General features: G+C 50.1%; 1 protein-coding gene across 1 annotated transcript in view; it reads right to left on the reverse strand.

Moving 5' to 3' along the window:
- Positions 1-3,062: 3,062 nt before the first annotated feature.
- The window catches only part of MROH2A (maestro heat like repeat family member 2A), a 55,662-nt gene continuing 37,213 nt past the window's right edge, over positions 3,063-21,511 (reverse strand). Inside the window, exons 26-41 of the mRNA XM_023508753.1 lie at positions 16,264-16,368; positions 15,046-15,169; positions 14,433-14,551; positions 13,624-13,776; positions 13,038-13,192; positions 11,111-11,270; positions 10,826-11,034; positions 10,416-10,553; positions 9,739-9,865; positions 7,341-7,490; positions 7,052-7,234; positions 6,548-6,703; positions 4,955-5,086; positions 4,067-4,169; positions 3,681-3,746; positions 3,063-3,184 (exon numbers count right to left, since the gene is read on the reverse strand). Coding sequence (XP_023364521.1) covers positions 3,063-3,184; positions 3,681-3,746; positions 4,067-4,169; positions 4,955-5,086; positions 6,548-6,703; positions 7,052-7,234; positions 7,341-7,490; positions 9,739-9,865; positions 10,416-10,553; positions 10,826-11,034; positions 11,111-11,270; positions 13,038-13,192; positions 13,624-13,776; positions 14,433-14,551; positions 15,046-15,169; positions 16,264-16,368 — 2,202 coding nt within the window. The remainder of the gene's footprint in view (positions 3,185-3,680; positions 3,747-4,066; positions 4,170-4,954; positions 5,087-6,547; positions 6,704-7,051; positions 7,235-7,340; positions 7,491-9,738; positions 9,866-10,415; positions 10,554-10,825; positions 11,035-11,110; positions 11,271-13,037; positions 13,193-13,623; positions 13,777-14,432; positions 14,552-15,045; positions 15,170-16,263; positions 16,369-21,511) is intronic.

A 21,511-nucleotide genomic window follows, 5' to 3' on the forward strand; every position in this document is an offset into this window, starting at 1 on the left:
TAAGACTAAGTTACACACTTTTATTTCTTCCAGCTCCCTAGTCAACTGCTCTCCTGATCTCTTCCCACATCTCCACAAGACCATGTTACCTGTGTGTGAGTCTGCTCTGGCTTCCATAACAAAATGCCAGAGGCTGGGTAACTTAAGCAACAGAGATTTATCTCCTCAGTGCTGGAGGGCTCTCTCACTGGCTCACAGACAGCCATCTTCTTGCTATGTCCTCGATGGAGAGAAAGATCTCTAGTGTATCTTGTAAGGGCACTAATCCCATCATGAGGGCCCCACCCTCATAACCACTCCAAACCTAATTGCCTGCCAAAGGCTCCATCTCCAAATACCATCACATTGAGGGTTAGGGCTTTACCATATGAGTTTGAGAGACACAGTTCAGTCAGCAGCACTGTGATCAGTAAGGAAGACAAATACTGCTTATCGCTGAGAACCTGGCCAAGACCCTTAACCTTGCAGGAGGCTCATTTTTCCTCCCAGAACATCCTGGCTGGACTGTTAGCCAAGGCCAGGGTGGCCCTACAATTCTAGGCCTTTTCCTTTGGCCTGCTGCTTCCTACAAAATGCCAGCTCAGGAGATCCGGAGAGCAGTTGCCTAGGGAGCTGGAAGAAATAAAAGTGTGTAACTTAGTCTTATCCTTAACCATTCATTTACAAAAATCCATACTGCATTCAGCAATATACTAACAACTATTTACTCCAGCATGGGCTTTGTTACTACATTCTGAATATTTGAAATACTTTAAAAAGTCACTGTCATCAGGAAAACCATCATTCATACCCAGGCAGCTTATGCCTCACCTTGCCCTCAAACCCAGTAGACTGCTGAGGGCTCGGCTGGGCCAGGCCTGAACTGCAAAGGGGCTGCAAAACTGAGTTTTTGATCATCCAGAGGAGGAAGGTGAGGCAAAAGGAATTGGCCAGGGTCTTAGCCAATTTGTAAGACCTGCCAGCAAAGGACCCATAAGCTGTATATAGTATAGTCTGTTTTTGACTTTCCTATGAATCATTTAACACTGCATACCTCGGACAGGGGCTGATACATGTGTCCTTCTGGTGTCCTTGTGTACAAATGTAAATATTATCTGTGGCACACATTGACACATTGAGGGCTGTGGGTGGGCATATCTTCCACTTATCCAATAATGCCAAATTGCTTTCCCAGACAACTTCCAGGTTGCACTAAATCCAGCGCTCCAGGAGGTACCGTTTCCCCCGTTTTCTCTGGAGGTTGCTGACACTCTCCAAGCTGTGGCACACGTGCAAAGAGCTGCTTTATCATGTGCTCCCGTGTGATGGCTTGAGATGAGCCTGTCTTCTGGGGGTGCTGGTCTCTCCAGTGACCTCTCAGGACACTGTTTTCTGTTTGCCTTTTTGTCTCTGACTGGTTTGGGTTTATCCCAGATCCAATTATATGAACTAATCCAGTTTTGGTATAAGTTTAACATAACTTCTCCCATCAATGATCTGTCCTTTAACTTTATGGTATTTCATATACCAAAGTCACATTTTAACACAGTCAAATGGTAATGGTTTGGATATAGTTTGTCTTGAAATTTAATACATTAAATTTGACACTATAACAGGATCAGGAGGTGGAGTTCTAGTGGGAGGTGTCTGAGGATCTGAAGGGGTGCTCGCTGTCTGAGGATAACATTAGTTCCTAGAAAAGCAGTTTGTCACAAAGCAAGGATCCTCCTCCTGTTTGACCCCTGCACATATGTACCCCCTTCCGCTTTGTCACTGTGTCTTGATGTGGTATGTAGCCCTCAGAAGCTGAGCAGATGTGGCTGGACTTCCCAGCTACCAGAATCATAACTAAAGAAGCTTTTCTTTATATATTACCAGCTTTGGGTATTTTTCTACAGCAATGCTGAATGGACTGAGCCAGATAGCTTAATACTTTTTCTGGCTTCTGTTTTACTTTTAAAGAAAAACTACCCTAATCTTTAGGATCAAAAATACTGTATTGGTCTTAAATTTTGTTTTTCATATATAGTTCTATAAACCATCTGGTAATGTTTTTGCACAGTAAGAAGAGAGAGCCAGTTACGCAGATGAATGGCCATCTCCCTGTGCATGTATTGGACGGTGTGTCCATCCCCTGCATCAGTGGTGTCCAAGCTGGTTTAGCAGCAGCACTCCATTACTTGGCAGAAAATAATTTCATTATTTGTTCCACGGGAGCCACAGAACACTTTGAAAACCACTATTCTAGAAAAGTGATGCTTTAGCATGGATTGATTTTTTTCAGCTGCTCAGCAACTCTCTCCTGTTAATGGGACCCCAGATAGTGACTGCCCTCAGCCGTTGTAGTGGGAACAGCTTGCAAGTCCTGTTTTTACCTCCTCTGGGGGCAAGCAGACTTCTGCTGATGGCCTGAAGATAGGAAAAGTCTTTCCTTGAACTCCATCCCTCTTCCCCCTAAATATTTCTTGGACCTTCGGCCAAATTCTATTCCAGAAGACAAAGCATGCTTTGGTAACTTCAGGCCTCAATGGGACGGGTGAGGGTGGGCCTGGTATAAATGTCATTTCCTCCATGGGGCCTCCTGGATTGTCCCCAAGGGTTGCCTCCTGGATTCTCCCCACTGTGCCACAACAGTGCTTCCACCCTGGCTACAGCCCTCCTCTCCCTCTGATGTGTGTCCCATTGGCTGGATAGACAGATCCTTGCCCTCTAAGAATGGGGGGTTTGGGGGGCAAAGGCTGGACAACAGGTCAGCCTCCCCTCTCTACTTGGCACAGAGCCTGGCAGTGGACACACTCAGCATGTGCGGAACTGAAGTACCCATGAAGACACAAAGCTAGTCTCCAGTCCCTTGGGCCCAGGGGCTAATACTCCAGGGAAAAGCAGGAATTACATGACGTGTTATGATCAAAGTTCCCTTTGCCCCATCATCTGGGTTCCAGGATGTCATCACAGATAGGAGCCTGCACTCCAAACAACAGTGAGGTTTATTTCAGTGGAAGGAAAGGAAAGGATATACTGATTATTACAAACTAAAGAGGGTTTGCATTGCTATGGACAGTTACATCTTACATTGGGACTACTTAGGACATTCCTCCAGGTAAACCCAGAAGCCCGTGCTGACTACAACTGTCCAACACTTTAAGTGTCTCCAGGGCTGCCTTCCGGACTCCAGGATCCGTGTCCAGCTGGAGCTCCTGGAGAGCTGAGAATGAGCACAGAAGGAAGAATCGGGCACCCCAGTCGAGATTGCACTTCCCATGCCAAGCCACGGATTGCTGGCCAAGGTGGCTGGCAGTGGGCAGGGGGAGGACTTGGAACCTCCCATGGGAAACCAGAAGATGGCAGGTGGGGCTATGTGATTTCACACACATCACCAGGCTTCAGCAGCCACCCTATCATGACAGAAAGATCACCACGGAACCTGATCACAGCCTCAGGGCAGAACGTTTCATAAATAGCTGTGAATGGGGGAAGTAACGGGAGACAAAGTGGACTCCACCTGTCTGTAGCCGTCTTCCTGGGAAGTCCTCCCTGCACAGCCACTGCTTTCTGTCCAGGTTAGGCCAGCCACCCGCCCCATCCCCAGCCTCTACAAAAAAGGGTCCTCTGGCTCTTCCCTCAGACCAATCTCACTAAGCTCCGTGAATGAACTGTGTTGAGTTGTGCACTCAGAGTACAGTTGAGTCCCCACTACTTACAATTCCGTAATGCTGCAAAGTCCAGCTTTTTCAGATAATTTGTGGACATCTGCTTCATAATAATTCCTAAAATGTCAGCCAAAGAAACACTTATCAGATGCGTGTTAGGTCAGCAGGCAAACCCCTCTGTGTCCCTCCCTGCAAGAGGCTTAGTTTTACCTTCTGAGGACTTCAGTTAAAGATTCTGTTGGACCAAAGTTAGCAAGACAAGCCTAGTTCAAAACCAGGCTGGTAAGAAAACCAGGGGATACGACGTCCTGTGTGGGGGTTAGACCTGAGCTCGGGTCCCACCTCCACCACCTGTTTCTCTCCCTGTCCAGAGTGGGGGTTGACCTGATGGCTTCCTTCATGGTCCAGCCTGAATTGGGAGGCATCTGCCTACTTACCTGCCAAGTTGCAGGCAGCAATTCTGATCCTTGACAAGTTATTTTTCACATAGGCCATTGTTTCTAGCAGGAAGCTATAGAGAACGGCAGGCTTTTTCTGAGTCTACAAGAAACAGGTGACACACATAGCCTGAGGGCTGTTCACCTCTCTGTCTAAAGCATCGGTTTCCTTGCAAATGGAACAGTCTGCCCAGAGAGGGCAAATACCCCTCCCAAAATCACACAGCAGATTAGTTGCTAGGTCAGTTAAGGAGCTTCAGCCCCTGTTGCACTCCTCTTAGACTCCAGAGGGGCGATTAGGCTTGTCCAGAACCTGTGCTGCTGGACACATGGCCCGTGAGCATTTGAAGTGTGGCTGGTCTCAATTAAATGTAAAATACCTCCTGGATTTTGAAGACTACCAAAACCACCAAAATGTAAAATAATCACAATAGTTTTTATACTGATGACAGTTGAAATGGTCATGTTTTAGTTATATTGGATGAAATGAAACATTAAGGTTAGTTATCACTTCTTTCTACTTTTTTGAATGTGGCTACTAGAAAACTTAAGTGGATCTTTCTAACAGTAGAATATAAATGTCTTACCACAATAACTAAGAAAATGACATCAAGGTTATGTTAACCAGTTTGATGAAAATATTTCAAACGGTATATGAAAACACCACACTGTACCCCATGATTGCATTAATGTACACAGCTATCATTTAATTAAAAAAAATTTTTAATTTAAAAAAAAATAGTTATGTAGCTTGCATTCTACTTCAGTTGGTCTCGACACTTCCCGTGTAGAAAGCAGTCACAAGAAAGGAATCTGTGGCTGTTTCAATCCCAAATTCAGGCCCCTATGGGGCCACCTGGGACAGGCTGGTCCCCTTTGGCTTCTCACCAGGATGGAGCACATGGTTGTCTGAAAAACGGCCAACTTGTCATCAGCGCTGGTATCACTCTGCTCCCAGGGGCTCTCCAGGGACTTCCAGCCCCAGAAGTGCACACACTGAAACATGGTAGCCATACAGGCCTAGAGGGACAAGGACACGGGACAGCAGAGAAGTGTGCGGCCCACCCAGCCTGGGTGGTTCGCACAAGGGGTGGGCTGGCAAGAAGCCAAGGGGCAGCCCAGGAAACACCCCACAGAGCAGAAAAGGAGTGGGGCTGGTGGCTCCTAGAAGGCTACCTGGGGCCTGAGGCCCTGCTGGCTGGAATATGGGGCCACATGTCCATTTGTCAAAATCCCCAAGGAGGCAGGCACAGCCCCACTCATCCCTGCTGCCCATACTTTTGTACCTTTAGCTGGCCTGTCTGAGACCCAGCTCTTGAAGGGATCAGGGATTGGGGGCCTGGCTTGGGTGGGCAGGACAGGTTGAGTGCCCCAGCCTCTGGCTTCAGAAGAAGGGAGGGCAGGAAGAGACGGTGGCCGTCTCCTCCCCAGGGATGGGCACGGCACTGCACGTGTCTTGAGCTTCCCTTCCCCAGCACTGCCTGCCTCGGGGGCACTTCATTAACTCTCCACCAGCCTTGCTGGGTGTGCGTGCCCCCAGCTTCCCTGCATTAACTCCCTACCCCAGCCCCTGCTAACTGTGGTTGATAAAACATGGAAGGACAGCCTATACTGAAGACAGAGGGTGGTAGGATTAGTAGGGAAAAAGGGATCTTTGAGTGGGATGCTTCATGCCCAGGGTTGCCAGGGACCCCACTCCAGAGCCTAGGTCTGGGGAATGTGCTTCCCAGGCCACCCCACCCCACCTGCCACCCTCATAGCAATGGATCCAGGAGACTTGGACAGAATTGGGGACTAAGTGACCATCGAGTCCCCTCTCATGTGGGGCTAGCTGCACCCCCAAGGCTCCCTAGGAGGGGGCAGAACCACCCTGGGCTCAGCCACCTCCCCAACAGCCCTTCTGTTGTCTGCAGGAGGAGGTGAGAAGGGGGAGATCAGGGCGACTATGGGTCCTCACGTGAGTGCCTTGGTGACACTTCATTAACTCTCCATCACCCTTCCTAAGTGTGCCCCAGCTGCCCTGCAGCACCTGCCCCTCCCCAACCTCTCTTCCTCTCCTACCTTCCACCCCAAAGCAACAAAGAAACTGGGCTGAGAAGCAGAAGGGAAGCCCAGCCACCTAACAGCCCCCGACATGGGCCTGCCCCCAGGAGTGAGGAGGGGACAGGGCTGAGTACCGATACCCAAAGTGACTGGCCAGTTGTAGAATCTGCTAGAAGAAAGGGAGGTTGTGTAGAAGATGGCTACAGTCAGTGACTAGAGAAGAGGGAAGCCAAGACACATCCCCCACAGAGCTGAGACCCCCTCTCCCCAGCCTGCTGAGTGATGAGGACAGGGCAGGGCTGGGGGCTGCAGTCCTGGGCTTTCAGAGAAGACGGAGTGGGGTGGGGAAGTGCATACAGCTAACACAGCCAAAAGATCTGTCCCTTTGGGAGACAGGGGCCCCAGACTTTGGGACACAAAGACAAGGGCACATCTTACTTGGGCTGTGTTGGTACAGGGGTCCTGGCAGTGCAGCAAGAGGGAGACCCAGGCCTTCTTCACTTCCCCTTTGAAGAAATGCTTCTTGGAAATCCTGACCACCTTTGCCAGCCTCCCAAAGAGGACGAAGGCTTTCGAACGCAGCAGCTCACTTTCCTGCAGCCGAGGCACACACACATGGGCTGACGACAGGAGGCAAGAAGCCCTAACCATCCTCTCAGGGTTGTTTTCAATGCCATGGCTCCTGTAGAGCATTCTGGATTATTCCATCAGGGCAGGGCTGATATAACCCACAAAGGACTGGGAATAATCCAGATCTAAAATCTAAAATTCTAGATTTTAGAATAAGCCTCCTTTTTTTTTTTTTTTTTTTTCCTTAAACAAGCTCCCCTGACCTGTGGCCTTGGCTTGTTCTGCTCCAGAGCTAGCCAGTGTTTCTGTTGGGGACAACAAGTGCCCCCTCCTCCCCTGAGCAAGCTAGTAGAGGCTCTAACGTGGACTCACATTGTCGAAGAAGATCCTGCACTGCTCAGAGATGCTGTCAAAGAAGGAGCCCAGGTCGCCTTCCCGGAGCTCAGCCAGGATCCTGGCCAGGGCCTCCATGCCCTCGGCGGTCACACTAGTGCTCGCGGGCCCCCGCAAGGAGCTGAGACACCTCTCCAGGAGAACCTTCCGGTACTGCCTCACCTGGATGGGCACGGCAGCCCTCAGTCTCCTCCCAGGCTCCCAGCTGGCAGTGTGCCCTGCGGGGCCCCCAGCTCCAAGGGCCTGGGTGCAGGGCTGGGTACAGTACCTTCCTGGGGGCACCAAGGGCCATGTTGCCGAGGGCGCGCAGGGAGAGCACTCGCAGGACCTCATCCTCCTTCTGCTCAGTGCCCTTCTCCAGCATCAGCACCACCGGCTTCAGCAGCTTCTCCTGGTACAGAATCCGGTCACTCATGAACTGGAAAGGAGACGTTTGACAGTTACCTTGACAGAGGCCCATTTCTCTGCAACCAGGGATTAGATGTGATGCCCACACTGGTGCTTTGCAAGCAGGAGGTGAGGGCTCCGGGTGCCTCGGTTTTCTCAACAGTAAAAAGTGGACAATACTGGTGCCTGCCTCAGGGAATTCAGTAAGGAAATGCATGGGAAAGCCAGGTTGACCCTACAAACACAGATGTGTGCATTCGTTCTTCTTTACGTCTTTAGTTAACATGACAGAGTGGCTGCCAAGCGCCAGAGCCCTGCCCACCCAGGTCTGAACAGAATTGTGCTAGAAGCAGGAGTTTCTCTCACTCGGGAGAATCAGGATTGATGTAGTACTCAAAGCGCCACACCTTAGGCCAATGGGACCCCCTGGCACTCGAGTCTGTGCCTGTGTGTGTGCATGCATGTATGTGTGTGTATATGCATGTGTGTGCATGCATCTGTGTATGTGCATGTGTGAATACATGTACACACATGTGCATACATCTGCTTGTGTGTGCATGCAAGTATGTATGTGTATATACATGAGTGTATATATGTGTGCATGTGTGTACATGCATGCACATGTATGTGGGTGTGCATGTGTGTACATATGTGTGTATGTGCACATGCATGAGCTTCTGAATGTGTTTTAATGAGTCCTAAAAAGAAAACTAAACACCAAACAGATGAGTCGACTGTTGCCATGTCCAGGTCCTCAATCCCCAATTGGGCTTGGCTGCCCTAAACCCCCAAGTGCTCTGTCTCCTCCTTGCTCCCCTCCAGCCAGACCTAGACACCAACATCAACAGAAGCTTCCTGCAACATTGTGTGCACTTAAACATCTACTGAGCACCTGCCAAGAGCCAGGCTGAGCACTGAGCAAAACTAGCATGCCCTATTTGAGATGCCCTCAGGATAAAGTCGAAACTTCTTGGCTTGAATTTAAAAAATCCTTTATAGGCCAGGTGCAGTGGACCATGCCTGTAATCCTAGCACTCTGGGAGGCCAAGGCAAATAGACCACCTGAGCTCAGAAGTTCGAGACCAGCCTAAGAAAGAGCAAGACCCCTCTACTAAAAATAGAAAAATTAGCTGGGCTTTGTGGCAGGGCCTGTGGTCCCAGCTACTCAGGAGGCTGAGGGAAGAGGATCACTTAAGCCCAGGAATCTGAGGTTGCTGTGAGTTACGATGCCACAACACTCTACTCAGGGAACAGAATGAGACTGTCTCAAAATAATAATAATAACAAAACAATAACAAATCCTTTACAATACAGTCTTCTCAACCTTGAAGAATTTGAATAACTTGCTTCTCCAAAGCGGAACCTAATTTTTTGACAGTGATAGCTAGCTAGCATTTAGCAAGTGCTCACCACGTGCATGCGCTCTCCTTTAAGTCTCACCATCACCTGGTAAAGTAAGCCCTGCTGTCCAGATTTGTGGATGCAGAATTCAAAGCTTGGAGACTTAAGTAACTGATTCCTGGCCCAGTGCTGGGCAGGGGAGCAGGACACTGACCCAGGCCCCAAATGTCAACGCCTGGGCCGGGCCACAGAGAGCTCCAAACCCAGACACAGCAGAGGGGCCTCCCCTTCTCACCTTTGTCTTGAGGGTTCGTGGGGTGGCAGGAACCCAGGGAGAAGCCCGAGGATGTGAGAGGGTGTGAGGAGCATGCCCCGGGATGTCTCCCGCTAGGCTGGGAGACTGTATAGCCCACAGCCAAGAATCATTTTTAAACAGTGGGAGAAACCCTAAAGAACATCTTGTGACACAAGAAAATTGTACGAAGTTTAAATTACAGTGTCCATCAGTAAGGTTTCACAGGGAAGCAGCCATGCCCTCTGGTTCACATATCATCTGTGGCTGCTTTTCCACCAAACTGGCCACAAAATCAAAAATATTTCATTACTATACAGCCCATCACAGAAAACCTTTGCCAGCCTGGCCTGGACTGCTGTTGGTCCCTACAGCATACCTGGCAGAGTCCCTCAGCCTATCAGAGCTCTCCTCTGGGCCCCTGGGTTGCTGGCACTTACTTCATCACCCATCAATTGGCTGCCACACTTCACAGGCGCATCTTTGCCCTGAAGTGCCTGGCCCTGAATTAGTGTTGTGATGAATGAATGAAGGGGCAGGTGAGTGAATGAGCACGTGGAGGAGGGGAACTGGCCTGTCCCTGACTCCAAAGCCCAGAGATAAGGCATCCCAGAAGAGCTCAGGACCCCCCATCCCATCCACACGCCCCGCGCCTCACTTCCATACAGATGGCCGTGCTACTGACACGGCAGCTCAGCACCCGCGAGTCCATGCCCCTAAGCGCCAGCTCCGCCAGCCTCTGCTTGTAACCCTCCATGTGCTGTGTGCAGAGCCTGCAAAGGGAGACGGGCTGCTGGTCAGGGACCACCCACTTCCTCCCTGACGTCTGCCAGGGTGGGGCAGAGCTGGCTTGGGGCCCAGCATGGGGCAGGGTACCATGGAAAGACCTGATATCTCTGGGCCTCACCTTCCTCACCCAAGGGGCTTGGTCAGGTGGTCACTGAAGTACTTAATCTCCACCCCCTTTTTATCAAAGGGAACAAGAATGGGGCTGCTCGAGGGTTCTGAAGCTGGGAGGTAACTCCTGTCCTGGCCCGGCTCATAGCCCTGCGTGGCCTTGGGCAACACCCTCCTCCCTCACACCACTTGTGTTCTGCTCTAAACAAGAAGAGATGGAATGCTAGATCCTCGCTGTGTCACACCACCCAGAGTCTGGGATGCAGGTCACTTGCCCAGAAGAGCTGCCCAGGGATGCAGGTCACTCGCCCAGACTTTCCCAGAAGAGCTGCCTTCAGCCATGGGACTGTGCCCCCAACAGGGGGACCTTCTGTCCAGCAAGAGGGGCCTCTCAGGTCCCATTGCCACCCCAGAGAACTGCCCCACCTGGCCAACAGGCTCACGCCCTCCAGGAAAGACTCGCTGTCTCCCAGGAGGGCCCACACAGCCTGCTCCTCCAGGGCGTGCTCCAGGGTCTCGCTGTGGGTCCTTCTGAGCAGCAACTGCATGGACTTGATGGTGATCCTGGAAGAAGGGGGGCGTGTGACGCATCACCTGGCTTGGGGCACGTGCCCTCTGTGACTGCTATGCCTCCAAGTTGTGGAGGGTATGGACACGGGACAGAGTGGGTCTGCAAAGTCTAAAAACCATGCTGTAAGATCACCTTACAAAAACTTCTCTTCCCCACCAGGAGGGGACAACAAGACCTCCTCAGTGGAGGTGACTGGCGGAGATGGAAGCTTTAGGAAGCTGCATTCAACCCAGGCCTGCTGCCTTGCCCCCTCCCACCTGCCCACCCACCCCCAGAGCACCTCTGCAGGCTTAGGTCCTCCGGGAGGGGCCCGGTGTGGACCAGCCTCCACGTCTTCAGGACAGGTGAGGCGGCCTCTGGCTGGTGAGTGCTGCCAAGCTGCAGTAGGAGTGTGTAGAAGAGGTCGGGCAGGAGGCCTGGGAGCATGTCACTCTGCTCCGTCTTCTCAATAAGGAGGTAGATAGTGCATAGGGCCTGCAGAAAAAAGCAGGGCATCGGGGCTTCTGCCCAGAGTCCCCCAAGGAACCCCAGGGCCTGTCCCATGACTCACCATCAGAGGGTCCACTGCAGCCAGGCGCCAGATATCGGCCTTGGAGGTGGCACTGACCCTGGGGCTGAACCGTGACTGCAGCCGGCCCATGAGGCCAAGGAGCATAGTCCGGGCAAAGGACACATTCTCGGACACGGCCAGCCACACCTCTGTCAGATGGCTGACCAAAGCCAGGGCAGGAGACAGGTAAGAATCCCATCAGATGCCCTAGCAGTCCCTTAGGCAGAGGATGAACTCTGGGGCCTGAATTTCAGGGAGGTTAGGTGACCTGCCACTGTCTGCATAATTAGAACCCAGGCCTCTGACTCCACACTCTTCCTCTGCACAGCTCACAATACTCACGGCCCCCAGGGAAGGCCCAGCTTCACTGCTGGATGACCTCAGAGGGCCCTTATGGACATGTCTGATTATACCCCCAAGTGCCCAATTCATGGCAGCTTGCTGATGTTATACCATCTAATCTTCCCTTCCATTTTTGAGGGAGATATTTTTAATCTCCATATTCCACAGAAGAGGAAATTATGGCTTACAGAGGATAGGTAACCTACCAAACTGCAAGTGAAAATAGTCTTGCTGATGGCCAAGTCCAAGCCCATGGCCCTGCTGAGAAGGCAAGTACCCAGGATGGGTACAGAGGACAGAAGGGTGGGAATCTGGTGAGTCCTAAAGGCCTAAGGTGACAAGCCCAAATACAATTTTGCAAGAGTAAGTAGCCAAAGAGATGTGGAAACTGCCTATTTGAATCCACAAAACCAAATGGTAAGTTCAGGGAGGTGAGTTAGGGGTTGGGGAAGATACAGCAAAGCGCCCTGTGGTGGGAACTAAGTGGAGAGGTGGACCCAACGCTCTCATTAGCACCAGATAAAGGCACAGAGGTGCAAGGAAACAAAGTGGGGACCTCAGTCCCACAATGGCAAGAAACAATTCTAGCAACAACAGGTGGATGAGGACCCAGGCTCAGAATGCAACTTGCCTTGTAATGCCGAGCCACACACAGACTCTTGCACCAAGGACATGTGACACCATATGTGGGTGGTGGTTTGCCAGGCGGTAATAACTAACCAACACAGATTCCGGGGGACTAAGTGAAAGGCTGCACTGAACACTGTCCTCACGCCACTAGCAAGCCTCGGGAGCAACAGACACTCATTATATGCCAACACCCCATCGTTTACTCTCCTGGACCAGCTGCAGGCAGTCCAAGAGGGGAGCAGCTTCACTGGGGAGCAGCTCTGCGGGCAAGCCAAGCCTGCGTTCTGGCAGGGTCAGCCCTGGGGCTCTGAACACAAGGCCCAGGTTTGAAGCTCTTTTCCTTGTCCACAGCTTCTGGGCGTGACACCTGCCTCATCTCCCTGTGCCAGCACGGGCTCAGCTACTCTGGGGATGATGGCCTACCTCTTTCTGGGCCCTCTGCATTTGGGGAGACTCTCCCCAGCTGACCCTGTTGTTCTCTGCTTAATTCACACTCACAACCACCTGAGGGCTGCAGGCGAGGCCATTGCTTCCTTGGAAACTTAGACAAGTTACTGCCCCTCTAGGGACACTTTGAAGGGTACAGGGACAGACTGGAGCATCTCTGGAGGCCTGTTTGGGCCTCAGAAGGTCTCGTGCTCATCTACAAGGAGCTCTGTTCTCCTTGGGGCAGGAAAGGGCTGCCATGGGGGATACTGGACATCACAGACACTGCCCTAGAGGAAACCAGGACATGTGAGGAGATGAGGGATGGCATTTCAGCTCTGTAGGATGAGGCAGTGAAAGTCTGGGCTGGAGATCAGTGGTTCGCTGGAGGCTGGTGCCTCACCAGGGTTCTGACCTCAAGTGGGCTGGGCACTGCCCTAGGACCAGGTGACCAGGACATGTGGGGGTGGGGCTGGTGAGCAGGCCTCTGTCTGAACTGTGCAGGTGCTGTCTCCCCCAGAGCGCTCACCTCTCCATGGGCAGGGGCTGTCTCAGAAGTGCTGTGAGGACGGTCTCCTGGTGGCGGTGCGCCAGCAGCAGGATGCCTTCAATGAGAAGGCGCCGCACCTCCAGGTGATCCACAGCCGGCAGGTGCACCAGGATGGCACCCAGGATCTCAGCCACCTGGGGAGGGGTGCGGATCACAGGGCTGGCCTGGGCTGCCCAGGCCTCCTTCCCCCACCTTCCCCCGCCCCCCGGGTCTCTCGTCCAGCTGGATGACAGACAGCACAAGCTGCCAGCACCCTCTCTGCACATCCTTTCAGCCTTTGCCTTCCTCCTCAAGCTCATTTTATCAGGCTTTCAAGGTGGGAGGTGTTGTAGGGGAGGGAGAGCCTCGGCCTCCAGGCCACTGTCCATGTACAGTCCAGGTGACCTGCAACACATTTCTTTCTCCTTCTAGAATTCTATTTCCTCCTCCTCTTGGGCAACCAGAGGTTTAGGGCAGGCCCTCTCAGCGGGTACAGGCTGGACCCTTGCCCAGCCCCTTTCCTCTGGGTGCAGCAGGCAGCCCAGCCCCACCCCCAGGTGGTCTGTGCCCCACATGGCTCTGCCACCTTGTCCTCCAGGTCCGTGACCCGCATCTGGAGGAAGATGCCTATCCAGGTGACAGAGGCCTTGTCATGCTGCGGGTTCATGGCCCCGATGTTCTCACAGAGTTTCTGGATGAGCGAGACCACCTCGTCGCAGTTAAACTCCATGCAGATCACCTAGGAACAGAGCAGTCAGATGTGGAGTTGGCAATCAAGTCCCAGGCCAAGTCCCCTGCCCCATGGCCTGGGGCTCACCCATCCCCTCTTGCCCCAGCCTAGGCCCCCATCCTTTCTCAGATCCTGGCTGCAGTCCCTCTTGCTGCCCACAGGTCTGCTCAGCCCCTCCAGGATCAGCCAGCTTCCCTAGGCCTCTCCACTTCTCATCACCTGCCCTGTACAGGAAGCTCCGCCTCAAAATCCACCATTCTCGCTCTGCTGCTCTGCTGCCCTGCAGCCCCAATGCCTTGAGCCCTGATGCCCCTGCCTTGTCCTGCCACTCTGCAGCCCACCCTGGTCCTGGAGCAGAAGGGGCCGTGCCCTTCCGAAGCTCTGAGTCCCCTGTTCTGAAGTTCTGAGCTCCTCACTCTACCATTAGTGTGTCCACGTCCAACACCTGTGCAGTGCCAGGGGCCCCCTCATTGTAGGGATGGGAGGAGACAGGCAGGGCATGTGCCAGAGGGTGTGGTGGGGACCTGACATTCTGCAGGCCATCTCAATACAGATGGCAGGAGGAGAACCGAAGGCCATTGAAGCAGCAGCCCAAAGAAGCCCAGCCCGCAAGAGATGACCCAGCCTGAGACCAGCTCCGAGTCACACAGGCTTCCCACTGTTACCTTGGCAATTCTAGAGGAAGCACAGAAAACCTTCTCCATGTCCATGCCCTGGAGGTCCTCCTTACATCTCTCCAGCTCCTTCTCCTTAGAAGTGCTCCATGGGGAGCAGGTCTGACTTGCTGTAGGGAACATAGTTTCAGACATGACCCACAGGGACAAAGGGCCTGGCCAAGGCCTGCTACCCTGGCTTTACCAGCCTAAGCCACCTCCAGCATCCGGGCATCCTATCCCTCTGGCCTCTGCTCTCATCATTCTTCCTACACCCAGGCCTCTGCCTGCATACCCTCTGTTCATGGCTCAGACACCTGCTGTCCCTTCAACTCAGGTCTGGCCAGCTCTGCCATGTCTTGGTATCTGTGAGCTAACATTCTTCCAGGGGAGGCCCTTAGTGCCTGGCACATGCCCTCATGAGTCAATCTGGCAATAAGCCTCTCCTTCCAGAAGCTTCCATGGCCTGTCCACGAGCTCTCCCACTCTGCTCTGTTGGTCACCCTTGTCTGTCTCCCTGCACAGAGCAGCCAGGCTTCCCTGCATGGCAGGATGCAGCCGACATCCCTGGTGGGAGCCTACCTCCCTCTGGGAAAGCAGGCCCTGGTCCCCCTTCCCTCCATACCATGAAGATCTAGCAGGGTAGACAGCACATTAGTTGAGGACACACGGATTCTTTGGTGAGCATCACAGGTGCATGGGGCAATAAGCCCAACCAGTATGCCAAACTGCCCCAGCTTCAGGGGGATCTGAGGGACAGAAGATGTCAGGGCTCATACCTCTGTGCTCTCCTGCACACTTGGAAGGTGGAGAGGGTGAATCCTGCTCTGAAAACACCATCTGGGGAGGGGAAGCAGCCACCATCCACCTCGCATCCACACATCAGCCTCTCAGCTCCACAGCTGGGCCCCTGGAGGGTCCTGCCCCCAGTCAGAGCCAGCTCTGCTCTGTTCTCTGCTCTGAGCTCAGATGCAACTGTCCCTGTAATGAGGCCTGGGCTCCAATCAGGACTCTCTGCTCACTGCCTGAGTGACCTGTGTGGGGACTTCTCTTCTCTGCCGCTCATGTTCCCTTTCTGAACAGTGGGGATGAAAGCGTCACCTCCTCTTTCAGGGAGGGTTAGAAGAATCAGATGAGAGAATCCAGGTAACACACTCCACACAAAGTGCTGGTCGGGCCTCCACCTTGTTCAGTGCTGGCTGCAGCCCTGCCTCAATTTGCTGAGCCCTCACCCCCAACTCCATCCAGGTGCCCCAGGACTGGGGGCCTAGCCAGCCCAGTTCTCACCATGCGTCTTCCCCAAGCTCTGAGACCCATCCTGCATCCAGCCCTGGACACCACTATCCTGCTCACAGCCTCCTGAGGATCAGGCCATCAAAGAGTTTGGAGTGATCACATGTCAGACAGGAAGTCTCACCCCGCTGCGACAGACAGCTAATCAGTAAAATACTGCATTGTTCTAGATTTCATGATGTTCATGGTACTTATCAAGCTTTGTAAAATTTGTGATTTTATATTGATTTATTTTCTCATTCTAAGTAAAGAACCACTTTCCTAGCCAATATGGTATTCATAATTGTGTGTCCTTATTCTTACAAAGGGCCCTCACTGCTGCATGGACCTCAGGCCCACAACACCTGAACCCACACCGAGCTGTGTTCTCTCCCACCTCTCCCTCACCTGCCCTAGAGAAACCCAGTACTAGTTTATCACAGCCTCTTCGCAAGGAAGTCTGCCAGGGAAACTTTGATTTCAAAAGCATTCCCTCTACTCCCACATAAAGACAGAAATCTGTCTGTGGATCTCGGCACAGTGGGCTGGGGCTGGATTCTCTTTGACTCACACAGACGCCGATGCTCTGAACATAGGTCTTCATGAGGTGCAGGTGAAGTTCCATGGCCTCCTCCCGCTCCCATTCTTTCTCTGACAAGATCCACTTTTCCAGGAACTAAGGGTAGAACCCAGAACATAGAAGCAGACATTAAAATCCCGAGGCCAGTCCTTTTCTCAATAGCTCTTCCCTCCTCTTCCTTCCTACTCAGAGTTTGACTTCTGATGCTTCTGTGTGAGTCTAGAAACTTCTAGTTTTCTTCCCAGGGTCCATGAAGGGAGATGACACTATAGTCAGGGAGATTCTGTCCCCAAAATCACCACCAGGATAGTGTTTGGCTGTTGTGTTTGGCCTGGCTCAAAATGTTTCCTGCAATAAAAGGCCAAGGGCACAGCCCACCCTGCCCTCCAAGTGGCCCTGGGGGCCCTTCTGATAGCAAAGTTCATGTCAGAGCAAAGAATATTACTATAGATTAAATGGATCATAAGGGTAAGTTTATCAAGACATCATAACAAGCCTAAATGTTCATGCACCTAACAACATAGCTAAATAATACACGAAGCAAAACCTGATAGAACTGAAAGGGGAAATAAATCCACAGTGATAGAGATTTCAGGACCTTGCTCTCAGCAACTGATAGAACAGGAAGGATCCAGGAGACTTGTGCAATACTGCTGATCAACTTGGCCTAAGTGCCAGTAAGGAACAACACACCCAACAATAGTAGAATACTTTTCAAGTGTACATTTGCCAAAATAGACCATATATGGGCAAAAAATAGTCTCCATCACTTTTAGGGGTTGAAAATATGCAAAGTATGCCCTCAGACAACAGTGGAGTTAAATTAGGGAACTAAATCAGAAAGATCTCTGGAAAAGCTCTACATATTTGAAAATTTCTAAATAAAATACATATCAAGGAAGAAAACAAAAGAGAAATTAAAATGCATTTTGAATGGAAACAGAAAGATTAGAACACAATATATCAAAATCTGTAGAATTCAACAACAACAAAAAAAAGAACAAGGTCTATAAACTTATAATATCTGATCTTGATTTTAAGACTTATCATAACATCACACTAAGCAAGACAGTGTGGTATTGGGTAAAGACAGACAAACACATCAATGGAGCAGCAAAAGTGTCCAAGGAATAGACCTGCACCATACATGGTCACTTGATTTTTGACAAAGTTGCTCCAAGCGGAGCAAGGTGGGAGGATCATTTGAGCCCAGGAGTTTGAGCTTTGTAAAATTCTAGCAAAGGTGCTAAAATGTGTAGAATAATAAACCTTAATCCATATCTCAAACTATTCAAAAATTAACTCAAAATATATCATAGATCTAAATGGAATCCCTGAAAATACAGCACTTCTAGGAAAAAAAAGATGAAAATCTTTGTGGCCTTGGGTTAGGGAAAGACTTCTTAGATTTAAAACCAAAAGCTGGGGGGGAAGGGAGCAAGATGGCCGACAGGTATCAGCCTCTGACAGTAGCTCCCATCCAGAGGGAAGGATAAAGTCCAGAAAACACCCAACAAAGTTGCAGACTGGGAGCCCAGACTAGAGAGAAGAGTGATACTGGCAGGACACCTCTGCTGAGGCAAGCAGCAACTCCTAGAAAGCAATCTACAGGTACATAATACACCCCAAATGAAAAGTGTCTGTCCCCTCCCCCAAGAAAGTTGTGCTTGTGCTTTTCCTTTGTTTTCTCTCCAACTGCTCCTCTGAGTCTCCTGCAGGCTACCAATAAACTGAGGACCTATTATCTCAAACCACGAGAGCTACTGACAGTGGGGTCTACTCCCCTGGAGGGACCCTGCTGAGACCCCAAACACCCTCTCCCAGGCAGAAAAGTGGAACTGGTGTTTGCACTGCCATTTTGAATTTCCAGTCCACCCTTCCCTCCTTGCCTGGAGAGACAGTGAGAGGAGACCCAAGAGCAACATCCCCCCACTCCTGTGTGACCAAGCCCCGGTCCCCGTCCTGCACCGGGAGAACTGCTTGAACCACACGTGCTCTGTGCAGACTGATCCCACCAGCCAGTGTGTCCTGCACCCAGCTGCCTGCCCAGCTGCTGTCCCTGCTTTCCTGGGGCTTGCCACCAGCACATGCCCAGAACTGAGTCTCACCAGCCAACACATCCTGTGCCCTACTGCCTGCCCAGCTGCTGTCCCCACTCCCCAGGGGCTCTCTGGAGGCTCTCTGGTGGCATGCACCAAGGACTGATCCACCCAGCCAACACATCCCCCACATGGCTGCCCACCAGTTGCTAGCCTGACTCCTTGGGAACTCCCTGGCCGCAAGCACCAAGGACTGATCCATCCAGCTAGTGCATTCCCTGTGCAGCTGCCTGCCTTTTGCTGTCCCTGCTCCTTGGGGGCTCCCCAGTGGCACATACCAAGGACTGATCCAGCCAGCCAGCACATTCCCTGCATGGCTGCCTGCAGGTTGCTCCCCCACCCCCCAGGGGCTCTGGCATTCCAGGCCCAGTCTGAGAACTGCAAGAGGATGGCCAGTTGAGAGGGAACCACACTGGAGAGGTGATACCCCAAGGCAAAAAGCAATAGCTGCAGCAGTGGGAACAATAAGCCTTACACTCCTGAGACTTTTCCAAGCAGACACACCCTAACTATCTAGACAACCAGAAGAAGCCACTGGCAGAATGGTTTTAGGGACGGTCCTTGAAAGGTGCAAATTCAGCAGGGGAGGAATCATCAGAAAAACTCTGGTAACCAGAACAACCAGAGTAGATCAACCCCCTTCAAGGAAGGATGGGGCAGATGCAACTGAAGATCCCTTCCATGAACAGATGGCTGAGATGTCAGAAATTGAGTTCAGAATCTGGATAGTGAATAAGATCAACGGAATAGAGGAAAGGAGGGAACTAGAATTTCAAATTATTCAAAAGCTGTCTCAAGAATTCAATGATTTCAAAGATAAAATGACCAAAGACTATGACACACTGAAGCAAGAGGTTGCAGCCCTCAAAGATCTGAAAAGTACAGTTGAATCCCTCAGTCAGAGAATGGAGCAGGCAGAAGAAAGGATCTCTGACACTGAAGACAAAGATTTTGAATGCATCCAAGCACACAGAAATGAAGACAAATGGAGAGCAAAAATGGATCACTCACTCAGAGAGCTCTGAGATAATTTGAAGAAAACTAATATTCGCCTTATAGGAATCCCTGAAGGCAATTAAGTTGCTTCACAAAATACAGAGGCGGCTCCTCTTCATGAAATTATGAAAGAGAACTTTCCAGACATGTCAAGAGATTCTGAAATTCATATAGCAGACAGTTTCAGAACCCCAGCATGACTCAACTGAACAAGACATCCTCTAGGCATATCATAATCAAATTCACTAAAGTTAATATGAAAGAGAAAATTCTGAAAGCAGCTAGATGCAAGAAAACCTTAACCTACAAGGGAAAGAATATTAGAATGACTGCAGATCTCTCTGCTGAAACCTTTCAGGCTAGAAGAGGGTGGTCATCGACCTTTAATCTCCTAAAAAAAAATAACTTCCAACCCAGAATCCTGTATCCAGCTAAACTGAGTTTCATTTATGATGGAGAAATTAAATACTAAATTAAATTAATGACATTCACATGTTGAATAAATTTGCCATAACTAAACCAGCCCTCCAGGATATTCTCAGACCTATCCTCCATAATGATCAGCACAATCCTCCACCACATAAATAAACCCACCCAGAAAATTTTGATCAAATTTCAATCTCCACAGTGGCAAAAGGATTAAAGATGTCCACTGGACTTTCAAAAAACTCAATACCCAAAATTCTACCAGGCTTATCAATATTCTCAATCAATGTGAATGGCTTAAATTGTCCTCTAAAGAGGCACAGGTTGGCTGATGGATATAAAAACTCAGGCCAGATATCTGCTGCATACAAGAATCTCTCCTTACTTTGAAAGAAAAACATAGACTCAGGGTGAAGGGATGGTCATCTATTTTCCAGGCTAATGGAAAGCAAAAAAAAAAAAGCAGGTGTTGCAATTTTATTCACAGATACAATAGGCTTTAAACCAACAAAAGTGAGCAAGGATAAGGATGGTTACTTTATACTTGTTAAGGGTAATACTCAATACGATGAGATTTCAATTATCAATATTTATGCACCCAACCAGAATGCACCTCAATTTACAAGAGACACTCTAACAGACATGAGCAACCTGATTACTCCCAGCTCCATCATAGTCAGAGATCTTAATATTCCTTTGGCAGTGCTGGATAGATCATCCAACAAGAAGCTTAGCAAAGAAATTTTGGATTTAAACTTAACCATTCAGCATTTGGATTTAATGGACATCTACAGAATATTTCATCCTAATGAAACTGAATACACATTTTTCTCATCAGCCCACGGAACATACTCCAAAATAGACCACATCTTAGGTCACAAGTCTAACCTCAGCAAATTTAAAAGAATAGAAATTATTCCTTGCATCTTCTCAGACCACCATGGAATAAAAGTTGAACTCAGTAACAACAGGAATCTGCAGACACAAACAAAAATGTGGAAGCTAAATAACTTTATGGTCAATGATAGGTGGGTCAGAGATGAGATCAAGAAGGAAATTACCAAATTTTTGGAACAAAACAGTAATAAAGAGACAAGTTACCAGAACCTCTGGAATACTGCAAAGTATTGCTCAGTCCTAAGAGGGAATTTTTTTTCTTTTTTTTTTTTCAGTTTTTTACTGGGGCTGGGTGCCCTCCAGCATATGGGGCCAGAACCCTACTCCTTTGAGCCACAGGCACTGCCCCTAAGAGGGAAATTTATCGCACTGCAAGCCTTCCTCAAGAAGATGGAAAGAGAGGAAGTTAACAACTTAATGGGACATCTCAAGCAACTGGAAAAGGAAGAACACTCCAATCCCAAACCCAGCAGAACAAAAGAAATAACCAAAATTAGAGCAGAATTAAATGAAATTGAAAACAAAAGGATTATACAACAGATTAACAAATCAAAAAGTTGGTTTTTTGAAAAGGTCAATAAAATTGATAAACCCTTGGCCAACCTAACCAAGAAAAAAAGAGTTAAATCTCTAATTTCATCAATCAGAAATGGTAAAGACAAAATTACAACAGACCCCTCAGAAATTCAAGAAATCCTTCATTAATACTACAAGAAACTTTACTTTCAGAAATATGAAAATCTGAAGGCAATCGACCAATACTTGGAAGCATGCCACCTTCCAAGACTTAGTCAGAACCAAGTGGAAATGTTGAACAGGCC

The sequence above is a fragment of the Otolemur garnettii genome, unplaced genomic scaffold (genome assembly GCF_000181295.1).
Source record: "Otolemur garnettii isolate 467f Iridium unplaced genomic scaffold, OtoGar3 scaffold00273, whole genome shotgun sequence".
NCBI lineage: Eukaryota > Metazoa > Chordata > Mammalia > Primates > Galagidae > Otolemur > Otolemur garnettii.